The sequence below is a fragment of the Manacus candei genome, unplaced genomic scaffold (genome assembly GCF_025592945.1).
Source record: "Manacus candei isolate 608988 ecotype Guabito, Panama unplaced genomic scaffold, ASM2559294v1 h1tg000063l, whole genome shotgun sequence".
In the NCBI taxonomy this organism is placed as follows: domain Eukaryota; kingdom Metazoa; phylum Chordata; class Aves; order Passeriformes; family Pipridae; genus Manacus; species Manacus candei.
The window spans coordinates 2,563,241-2,573,896 of NW_026138111.1; the positions used below are offsets into that span (position 1 = coordinate 2,563,241).

A 10,656-nucleotide genomic window follows, 5' to 3' on the forward strand; every position below is an offset into this window, starting at 1 on the left:
TTGAAAGTTTCCCATACCTGTATTACTAAAACTGTATGTTAAAGGATTTTAAAACTTCAGTTTTCCTTTTCCTCTCAAATGTCATATAAATTTAGTATTTCACTCAGTTTAGACAATGAACCAGACAACTCAACTGAATTTTTTGGTTCTCCTACACCAACAGAAGGCTGTTATGGTTATATTTCCCATGCTGCAAGGAAATATTCGAAAAATGACAAGGTCAATTTTCAGATCATTCTATTGTCTTTACTTGTATGAGGTTTTCAAGGCCAATCAAATAAAACTCAAGTTTGTCATTGCAAGTTTTCTGCCTTCACTTCAAACAAAGCATTGCACCACAGGCATTTATTGGAGCACAAACCTATTCTGTTACAATTCCACAGCCACTCAAAAGCAGAATGCTTAGGAGTAGTAATGTTAGTCTCGAAGACAAAACCTGGCTTTTAGATTTCGTTCTAGCTATTAACAAATGTCTCGCTTCACAAATTATAACATGTCCTTTCCTAGTTCTGTGCAGAACTTCCAAGAAAGTACATCAAACTGCCAGCTCACAGAAAACTCTCTGCATAATACCATCACATTTAAAGGAAAATAAAAAACCCCATACAAAAGAAAACACACACACATCCCCATCCCCCTTTCTTTACTATGCAGCAGACACAAATATGCTCCGTTTGACACGTCTTTCTAACTAATGGGTATATGAACACACACACACATACACTGGCTGCAAAACAGAACTTGAGAGCTGAAATCAGGCTGAAATGCAAACAGATTTATCCTTTATGTAGCATACCTGGGGACACAGATCCTCCTGACTACCTTGACAACAGTTTCAACCCAAAAAAACCCGCTCAAGTTCCTCAAACATTAAATCACAGGTTTAGCTAATTTTTCTGACATGAAACTAAATCTGAACTTAAAATTCATACTAGCTAGTGTCCAGAAAATAGTTATTTCTAGACATTTAAACCTACATGAAAATTTTGTGTACGACAGAAATGTCATTTCATTGATTTAGTTGCTTTAAGTACTTGAAGGAGATAATGAACTAATTTTACAAGTCACATGTGTAGTATTCAATTGTAATCCTCATACATTGGAATCTATTTAAACAGTGAAAAATACACATCCCTGGCAATTACACTATTTACACCTGAGCAAACTTTACACCTGTAATTTTAAATGTGCTTCTTTTGACATTCCACAGAGCTGCTAGTTTTACCTATAAAGGTCTTTTAAATACTGCTTAGTATTTCAAGGCACAACCACAGTCTTAAAAGTACCACACAACGTCACAGCAGCAGATTGTGTTAGCTGTCATTTCTGGACTACTAGGACATGGGGAAATAATACCCATCCACCCAGTGGCGGTCAGGAGGTTTGGCATGTACTGAAATGCCTCATGTAAAAAACAGCCTGAAAAAGGATCAAGCTCTGGGAGTGGGAACAGTTCACAGGAAACGAAGAGAACGCCACTGAAAACAAAACAAACCAACCACCACCACTAAAAAAAAACCCCAACACAACACTGTGAGGCACTTGGACAATGAAAACTATGCTTCAAAAAATGCCTGATCTTTCCTTGTTGTCAGATGAAGCTTTCCATCTTTCTATATCCTAAAGAAGAGTGGAAAGGACAACAGCGACAATGTACAATATTTGAAATTAAATTTATGTGACTTACAGATTGAGACAGTATTGATAAATCTATGCTTTCAGTTAGGGGATGACAGAAGCAGGACTTGTACAGACGGGCTCTTGATAAGCAGGAGTGACCATAAAGTCAATAGGAAATCCCTTCTCTTCAGGAAATAAAAAAAGAATTAAAAAAAAAATCAAACAGAAAACCAAACAAAAGCCTCTTACTGGGATTAAGAGACCCTTATAAGAAAACAACCCTCCCAAATATCTTCAAAGGCCTTTTGATGTTTAGTTCAAAGGCTATGGTTTAGGTTTTGTCTACAAAACATATGACAAACAGCCTTGGAACAACTACCTACAAAATTATGTACTATGACTGAAATAGAGCACTTTTATTCCAGTTGTGATAGCTCCTTATTAAATTTAATTCCAAAAAAGATATACTCTGAACAAAGAATACCTCCACAAGCACTACATCTGTTTAACTAAATCAAGTAGCCATTCAAGAAAAAGCATGAAGCACAAATTGCATTTAGATGAGCCATCCAAAAAACCACCTCAAACATTAAGAGTTAATTTTTAAGAAAAAGGAATTAATGGGTATTCATCACAAAACAGGGATGACTGAGGTAAATGTTGCATTTTTATAAGCTGATAAGAAAACTTCAGGCATAAAAAAATACATATTCTTATAATCAACAAGCTTTGTTGGACAAGATATTGCAATGAAATGGCTTTAAAAGGTTATTTAAGTCTATACAACTCAACCATTTAAAACCATGATAAAAACAGATGTGACGTGTAGAGAAATCAGGCATGGCCAAAAATCTCCATCAGTGGTTAATTCCTGGTGCTCCCCTGGGTCAGATGCTAACATGAACCACCAGAAAGATGTGTCTAAGCCTTTTCTACAGTGAAGAAAACAAATCCCCAAACATCTACCCAGTAGGATCTTGCCTGTACTGTAACTCACACGTGATAAGACAATACCAGTTCAAGTAAGACAGTCTTTGAATTTGCTGGAGCTATTTTGAAAAAACTTCAGTGCAAAAATGGGTACAGAACAACCCAGTTAACAAACCTGGGGCACCACACAGCCACAACCATGAAGAGTCAGAGGGACAGGTGGAAGCTAAGCCAGAGGCAGCATGGCCTGGAAGTAGTTGGGCCACTTGGCTAGAACACTGCAGGTCTGCAGCATGTAATTAGGGCCTGAGGCACAGGGTTGGTCACTGTACTGCAAGCCTTGATTCTGGAAGAGGTACCTGGGGGATCCTCACTCCCCTATACACCTTACTGAGTTAGATGATTTTAGTGCAGTGGTACTGCTGGTATTAACACTGAGGAGACTTCTGCAAAGCACTTCCAAGAATCCCATGAATTGTCTTATTACGTAATATTTGCAAACATTGTGGAAAGAGGCCATGGTTTGAAAGACTGTTTTACCTAAACCTTTATGAGATTTAGCCAATGGAGCAGTTAAAAGCAAAGTTTGCTAATAACTTGTATGGAAAACAATGAGATGAACCAGTATTTAAGAGCAAAGGGAATGCTCTATCAGATATGCCTCACTGGGATGAGACATAACAAACAGCAGTTGTAAGGCAGTGCTGACCCCCTTCAGAAAAAAAAACCCAACACACCTGTGACTAGCAGTTATATTCAACAGGGATGCTTTTGTAGCTTTCAAGAGGGAATACACACCACAACAGTGGAAATGAAAACCAAACCAAGAGCCAGTATGGTTAAATGATAAGCTTATTTGAACTAAAGAGGAAATGTCAGAAGAATCAATCTTTAATTAAACTCCAGAGAAAGGGTATCCAACAATAGCAGGTAAAGTGCAAGACACTCGTGAGTTTAAAAAAAAAAAATTAAAGAGTCAAGTACAATCTTACTATTTTGATTATAGGAGCTTCAAATTACCGTAGAGAAAAAAGCCACAGAGAGACTCCAGGCCCCTTATTAGAATTCATAAGATTAAGACAATGTTTAAGAACCAAAGTGAGGATATTGGGAGATATCTGCTCTTATGAGATGAGACAGATAAGGTAATGGAGGTTATGACTGAAGGATGACCTTGTATGATTTCTAATGTCTCTGTATTTGAGTTCATCCACCATCTCTTATATGTGTGTTGCAAAATAAGAGGACCAGCAGTGAGAAAAAAAAATAAAGAGATCAGTCAGAACTAAGAAAACTAAAGAAAGTGAGCAACTGAATTCCTATGGAAGCTGCACACTATCAGCAGAGAGGCTGTAAATGACGAGGTCCACATTCATATAAAAAACAAGAACTAGAGAAAATACAGTGAGTAAAAACAGTGACACTTTGCAGTAGATTCCTTTATCACTAAAGATTTTCATGTGTTTTTGTTGTGGTTTAACCACAACTGGCAACCAAGCCCCATACAGCCACTCACTCACTCTCCTGGTGGGATGAGGGAGAGAATCGGAAGGGTAAAAGTGAAAGCAAAAGTCCTGTGCACACAAGCAAAGCAAAACAAGGAATTCATTCACCACTTCCCATGGGCAGGCAGGTGTTCAGCCATTCCCAGGAAAGCAGGGCTCCAGCTCGTGAAACAGTTACCGAAGAAGACATGCTGTCACTTCAAACACTCCCTGCTTCTTCACCCAGCTTGATATGCTAAGCATGATGTCATGTGGTATGGAATATCCCTTGGGTCACTTGGGGTCAGCTGTCCCCACGTCCCCTCCCAACTCCTTGTGCACCCCCAGCTTCCTTGCCAGTGGGATGGTGCGCGAGGCAGAAAAGGCCTTGACTCTGTGCAAGCACTGCTCAGCAAAATCAAAAATATCCCTGAACTATCAGCATTGTTTTCAGCATAGATCCAAAAACACAGCCCCATACCAGCTACTAGGAAGAAAATTAACTCTACCTCAGTCAAAACCAGCACAGTTTTGCATCCAAGATTATCAGAAAAAAGATTACAAAATGCCTTATGTTTACTGTTTACACATTTGTGACTCCTCAGCTGTACTACTGCACATGCTGCTACATGTTTTCTATTCCTTAATGAAAAAAGAAAAACAGTTACCCTTTCAACACGAAAATTGCAATGATTCTAGAAGGGGTTACTTTTCCATTAATTTAAAAATTGTCTGAGTACCATACAGTTGCAGTGTTCCTTTAGAGCAATGATGTCTTGGGGTTTGTAACAGCACCACGTGACTGCAAATCAAAACTTGGAAGATAATGAACCTAGATAGAGTGAAGATTGTATCTTACGAGGAGCGCCGAGCCAGAAGTTTCCAATGATTTTCCACTGACAGAATTACAGGAGGTAAAAGAACACATTCACACTCCCATCACAAGATTTTAATTCAAAAAATAAGTATATATAGGCTGCTGTAACGAATACTTTGCAGTCGTTAAGTACTAGTCAAAATCAGTAGGCTAAAAAGTACTCATGTCTCTTCCTGGCATACCTCTAGCCTTCTAAATAAAGAATATACAGGCTGTCAAAACCTAGAATAAACACACACTCACGTGAAGTGTTTCAGAAGTCGGTGCTCTCCCACATCCACGCAGAGTAAAAGAAGTAATTTGAAGTGACAAATACTTAAAATTCAACATGTAAGGCATAAAGAGTTAAAACATATCTTTTAGGTTTCCTTGAAGCATCCAGAAAGAAATTAATTCCGAAACAGATCTCATTTACAGTCTAGATAGCAAGTCAGCTCCTCCTAAGGGTAATTGCATGGCAGCTTATTATAGCTATCAGCTTAATTACGAAACATGCCAAGCAACAGTAATAAATCTCATTGGCAAAGGCAAAATAAGCTATTATTACTTAAGTGAACAAAGTTCAGTCAATGGCCTTTCCCCACTTGCAGCTCATGGTCCGTCCAACCCAGGCCCCGTACGTGCCAGTCACAGGTATCTTCCCACTGAACAAAACAGCTCTGCCAAGCTGATCTTCTCAATACAGTTTCAGACCACATATACCCTGGAAGGTTTCTTGCCTTTGCAGAAATAAACAAATATGGGATAAACAGAGCATTGGGAATCAAAAAGAAAGAAAATGGAGTGGTGTTGTGTCAGGGATATCAGACGAATGAGGAACTGAAGGGCTTTGACCCTTTGGCTTGGGAAGGGCAGTGAGTGAACAGAACCCTCACTGTCACAGAAGGGCAAGGTTCCAGGGACTTCTTGCTAGAGACATAAGAATAAGATACCACACAGCACAAACAATGAGCTTCAAGGAGCCTGCTGATATCCCCTCACTTGCAGCTTTCCAGCAGCAAGGACTTTGACTTCAAATACTTCCCTTTTTCAGTAATACCAAGTCACTAGCAGAAAACTTTACTATGAACAAATGCCACTGCTATAACTGGACATTCAGACAAAGAGGTTCCCCAGCTAATATTGATGAATCTGTTGAGAGTCTCATAATCTGAACACTTAAAAAGACTGCTGTTATTTATCAGCAAGTTGCACACGCACCATACCATATGCCCATGCCCAGATTCTGAGGAGATGGCATATAATTCCCAGCACACAGGAGGAATTATACTGTTGGGGGATTTGTAGAAGCTTAAGAACATGTAACAAAGTACACAGGAAGAAAAATCTAACTGATGTAAAAACATTTATCTTGTTATCTGGTTTAGAGATAAACTGCACATTTTGAAGCCCAGTCTGAAAAATTCTGGAGCACTTGTACAATTGAGTAAGGTCCAGTCTATAATGGAAGCTCAGTACTGGATCCAGGGCACAGTTCACCTACTGGGAACTATTCCCATCTAGAAATATTCACTAAACTAGAAATCAGCATGATTCTCAGCAGTTTTTCAAAAACACTTAAGATTTTGAAACCAAGTATTTGATAATCTCTGTGATTTAAGAGGAAATGTCCTACGATGCACACAGAGACAGGAAAAGACACTGTAGAGGGAGGAGATGCTGGATTAACTGTCAAAAGACAGATCCTTGCCCACCAAACTACTTTGTTTCCGAAACTGTATAGGCACTAAACCAGTAACGAACTGTCTTTTCATCCCAAATTTTCAACTGCAGCAACAGAGAACTGGGACACTGAAGCTAACACTCAGACTAATGAGTTGTGACAGATATGACGCTGAGATACCACAACTTTTTTCTCATGGACAGCTGCCTAAGCCAGGGTTGTACTGTTCAGTGTGGTCTGCATGTATTTTTTCTTTCTGAGTTGTTTACTTCCAAGGGATTTTCGTCACCAACATTAGCTTGTATGGATCGGCAGCTACTGCAACAGGATAAGTACGTAACCTTCTGATCAGATCCATGTTTTTTCTCAGAGTCTGAATGTTACATACATACAGTACTCCACACAGATGTTACAGTTGTGGATACAGCAAAACTATCTTTAAAAAAAAAAAAAAGAAAGAAAAACCCAAGATCAATTCTCACTTTTGTTTTAATTGCTAGTAAGAGTGTTTGGTAACTCTGTAAAAAGCTTGATGTTGCAAACTACCTGATATTTTAGTGCAATTTTACTGAAAGTATTCTCACTAAGTGTGTTTCATTGATTAAGAAATGACAGTATCATCCAGGGAGAAGATAAGTGATGTTTGCTCATATTACCTAACAAGATAAGAGCAGCTACTTGTTTAAGCATTGTTCAGAGACGCTGGAGTTCCTAAGATTTGGAAAAAAGCATATAGAAAGACATAATTTCAATAGCCCTAACAAAGCAGACAATTCCAACTGTTCTAAATATAATACAAAATGCTCCTAGCTGCCACAGAAAACCTCATCCAAATTCAGTTTTAAACTGGAAAAAAAAAACTACCTCAGGCCTTTATTTGACCTCTTTAAAATTTCTACCACTCCTGGAATGTTACCAAGTCATATTTCCTATGAAACAGCAAACAAAACAAGCAAACTGTTTTTCTGTCACTCTAGTGACAGAATACTCCAGTCCTCAAGTACATCCAGAGAATTTAGAAAAAGTAGTGTGCAAATTAGATTTGAGGTACCGCTTAAGCCCAGGCCTGCAGTATTTAATGTGATTAGCCTCAGACATGGAAGAAAACTGTATCTTCCATATTTGAATAAGTCAGATAACAAACACTTAAACATAGTTCATAAAGAGCCCTGTATCTAGATTAAGCCCTAAATGGAAGTGGTTTTGTGAGCCCTCAGTGGCAGCGTTAGGATGCTCTGAGCTGCTCCAAGGTTTATCAGTATCTCCTGTCTTCCAACACACCTTCCCACAAACAGCAAAAATAACTGTTAAGACTTTCTTTACAAAAAGAGCATCTTTATGTAATGTATCGTAGTAATAATGATGAAGATAATGATAACAATTATAATAATACAGTAGAAATAATAATAATAATAATATCACCCCCAGAGGGGGGTGAAGCTGGAAAAGGCGCGACAGAGGAGCTGGAAAAGGCACAACCGCAAAAGTCAGCAATCGGAGCACATACTGAGGGGCTTGAACTTTGGTAGTTACTCAGTAACAAGAGCTGGTCACAACATAGCTTTAGCTTTTTCGATTCCTCTATCTACAACTACCCTCCTCCCTGAAACTCATCCAAGCGGCAAAATATTCACAAAGCTAGAACATACTAAATGCTCGACAATGACAATCAGAACTGCTGTTGTTGTTTTGTTTAGGCGCTTTGACACGGCTCAAGGAAATAAGTGAGTTTTTCAGCCTAGGAGACGCGGGGCACATCTGTCCAGCCGGGCTAGGGAGTCGCACGCTGGCTCTACCCACTATCTGGAAGCTGTACATACATGAAGGCTGCGCAGAGGCAGGACTTCGGCCCGGGCACATTCCGGGTACAGGTGCCTGGGAGGCACACCAGGAGCTCCCGGGTCAGGAATCACCGGGTCGGAGTGCGGACAGGGCGCCTGCACTTTGCCACCGCTTTCAGGGACACGATTCCCAAATAATGAAGGCAGGGCTGTAGAGCGCGATTCCCCCGCTCTGAGCGAACACCTCGCCGAGCGAGTGTGACACCGCAGCAACGGAGCAGAGGGCTGGAAAACACGTATTTTGGGCCAGCCGGCTCCCGGGGCGCTCCGCACCCTCGCCGGGCACAAACCGCCGGGCACGAGCAGGGCAGAGCGGGAAGAAAGGAGCGACCGCCCGGCTGCCTCCCGTGCGCGCCCGCTCCGTGCCCGGCCGGGGGGGCGGGGGCCCGGCGGGGCCGGAGGATGCTCGGCGGCCCCCGCCTCCCATGTGCCCGCCATGGCCGCCCCCCGCGCCCGCGGGACGGCGGCGCCCACCCCGCCCGCTTTCACTTTCTTTCCCGGCCCCGCCGGGGCTGCGTGGCCCCGGGCACCGCGCGGGGAGCGGCCCGGGGCTGCCTGGGGCGGGGGGGAGCAGCCCCGGCCAGGCCTCCGCTGTCCCCCCGCGCCGCCCCGAGGCCAGGCACCCTCTGTGGCACCCCGAGGAATCTCCCAGCCCCGGCCAGGCGGGCAGGGGGGCCGGCGGCGGCGGGGACGGCCTGGCTGGGCGCCCCGCGGATGGAGCGTCCCGGCGGGTCCGGTGCCCGCAGAGGTGACCCCCGCCCGCCCGCCCGGCGTGCTCGCGCCCACCTTGTAGGAATCGGTAGCGAGAAGGATGTTGAACTCGGCGCCCGCCGCAGCGCACTCCATGTCGCCGAGCACCGGGAGGCGCCGCCGCCCGCACGGACCGGACCGGACCAGGCTGTGCCGCCGCCGCCGCTCGCGCTCGAGGCGGGGGGAGCGCGGGGAGCGCGGCCGGGGCGGGGACGCGGCCCCGCGGGCGAGGGGGGCCGGTGGCGGGGCCGCTGATTGGCTGAGCGGCAGCGCTGCTGCAGGAGGTGCCGTGACGGCACCGTGGGGAGGGCGGGGCCGGGGCGCAGGGAGGGCTGTGATTGGTCCCGCCGCCCGGCCGGTGCAGGGGGAGGGGCGGGGGAGCGCCTCGCGCCGCACGTTCCCTTTCATTGGGGTCCGGGCGGGGCCCACTCGGTGACGTCACCGCGCGGCCGGCGCGCGATCGGCAGAGCGGGCGCGGCGGGGGGGAAGCGGCGCGCGCGTGCGCGGGGGGCGGCGGGGCCGGTTTCGATTCTCGGCGGCCGCGGCTCTGACGGGAAAGGGCTGCGGGAGCTCCGCCCGGGCACCAGAGGGTCTGAGGGCCAGGGCAGCTCTTGCTCCAGCCGGGACCCTCGCACCGAGGGCCTGGGGTCGATGGCCCTGTGGAAATGGACCCCCCCGGCCTCCTGGAGGACCCAGATCTCCATCCACCTCCGCACCGGCTGCTTCAGTGGGAGAACATGATGCTTTTTGATAGAAAATACTTCTTAGCCCTCTTTTCAGTAGGTTTGGATCAGAGATTTACGTCTGCTTCCGGAAAGCTTACTTTCATACTCACTATAATTGTAGCTGGTCTTCTAATCCGAGTAAATACTTGAGGTTTCTGAATCATGTTTATCCATCGTTTGAATTGTTCTGGGACCACAGAACATTCTTTCGGCACAAGGAGCAAATGCAGATGGGATGGGTCAGGGTGGAAGGGACCACAGTGGATCATCTGGTCCAACCTCCCTGCCCAGCCAGGGTCATCCCAGAGCACGTGGGACAGGATTGTGTCCGGAGGGTTCTGGAATGTCTCCAGTGAGGGAGGCTCCACAGCCACTCTGGGCAATCTGTTCCAGTGCTCCGTCACAGTCGTTACATGATTTCTATCATGGTGGCTCGTCCATGATGGGAAGATGGTGTATGGAAAGAACTATTAACAATGCTGCTGTACTGCATTGAAAAAAGCTGCTTTGTGAGCCTTTTCTGTAAAACCAGTGGTGAATTAACACTTGAGTTGTTGTTGGATGATACACTGTCCTGGTTTAAAAGTTAACCAGCAGGGAGAATGAACCCAACTCAAAGGAGAGATTATAAGTCAGAATAACAATTTATTAAAATAATACAGTAAGTACAATAATACAAACAAACAATTGGTCTCAACCCACAAAAACCCAAATGTATGACCCAGTACCCTGGGGCCTGAACAAAGTGGTGTTCCTTGGGCCCTGT

At 44.6% G+C, this 10,656-nt stretch overlaps 1 protein-coding gene across 2 annotated transcripts in view; it reads right to left on the minus strand.

Moving 5' to 3' along the window:
* NAMPT (nicotinamide phosphoribosyltransferase) overlaps window positions 1-9,362 on the minus strand; it is a 28,018-nt gene extending 18,656 nt beyond the window's left edge. For both annotated transcript variants that reach the window (XM_051805136.1, XM_051805135.1), the window contains exon 1: window positions 9,202-9,362. In XM_051805136.1, the coding sequence (XP_051661096.1) occupies window positions 9,202-9,261 (60 nt within the window). In that variant the 5' untranslated portion in view covers window positions 9,262-9,362. The remainder of the gene's footprint in view (window positions 1-9,201) is intronic.
* Window positions 9,363-10,656: the final 1,294 nt, after the last annotated feature.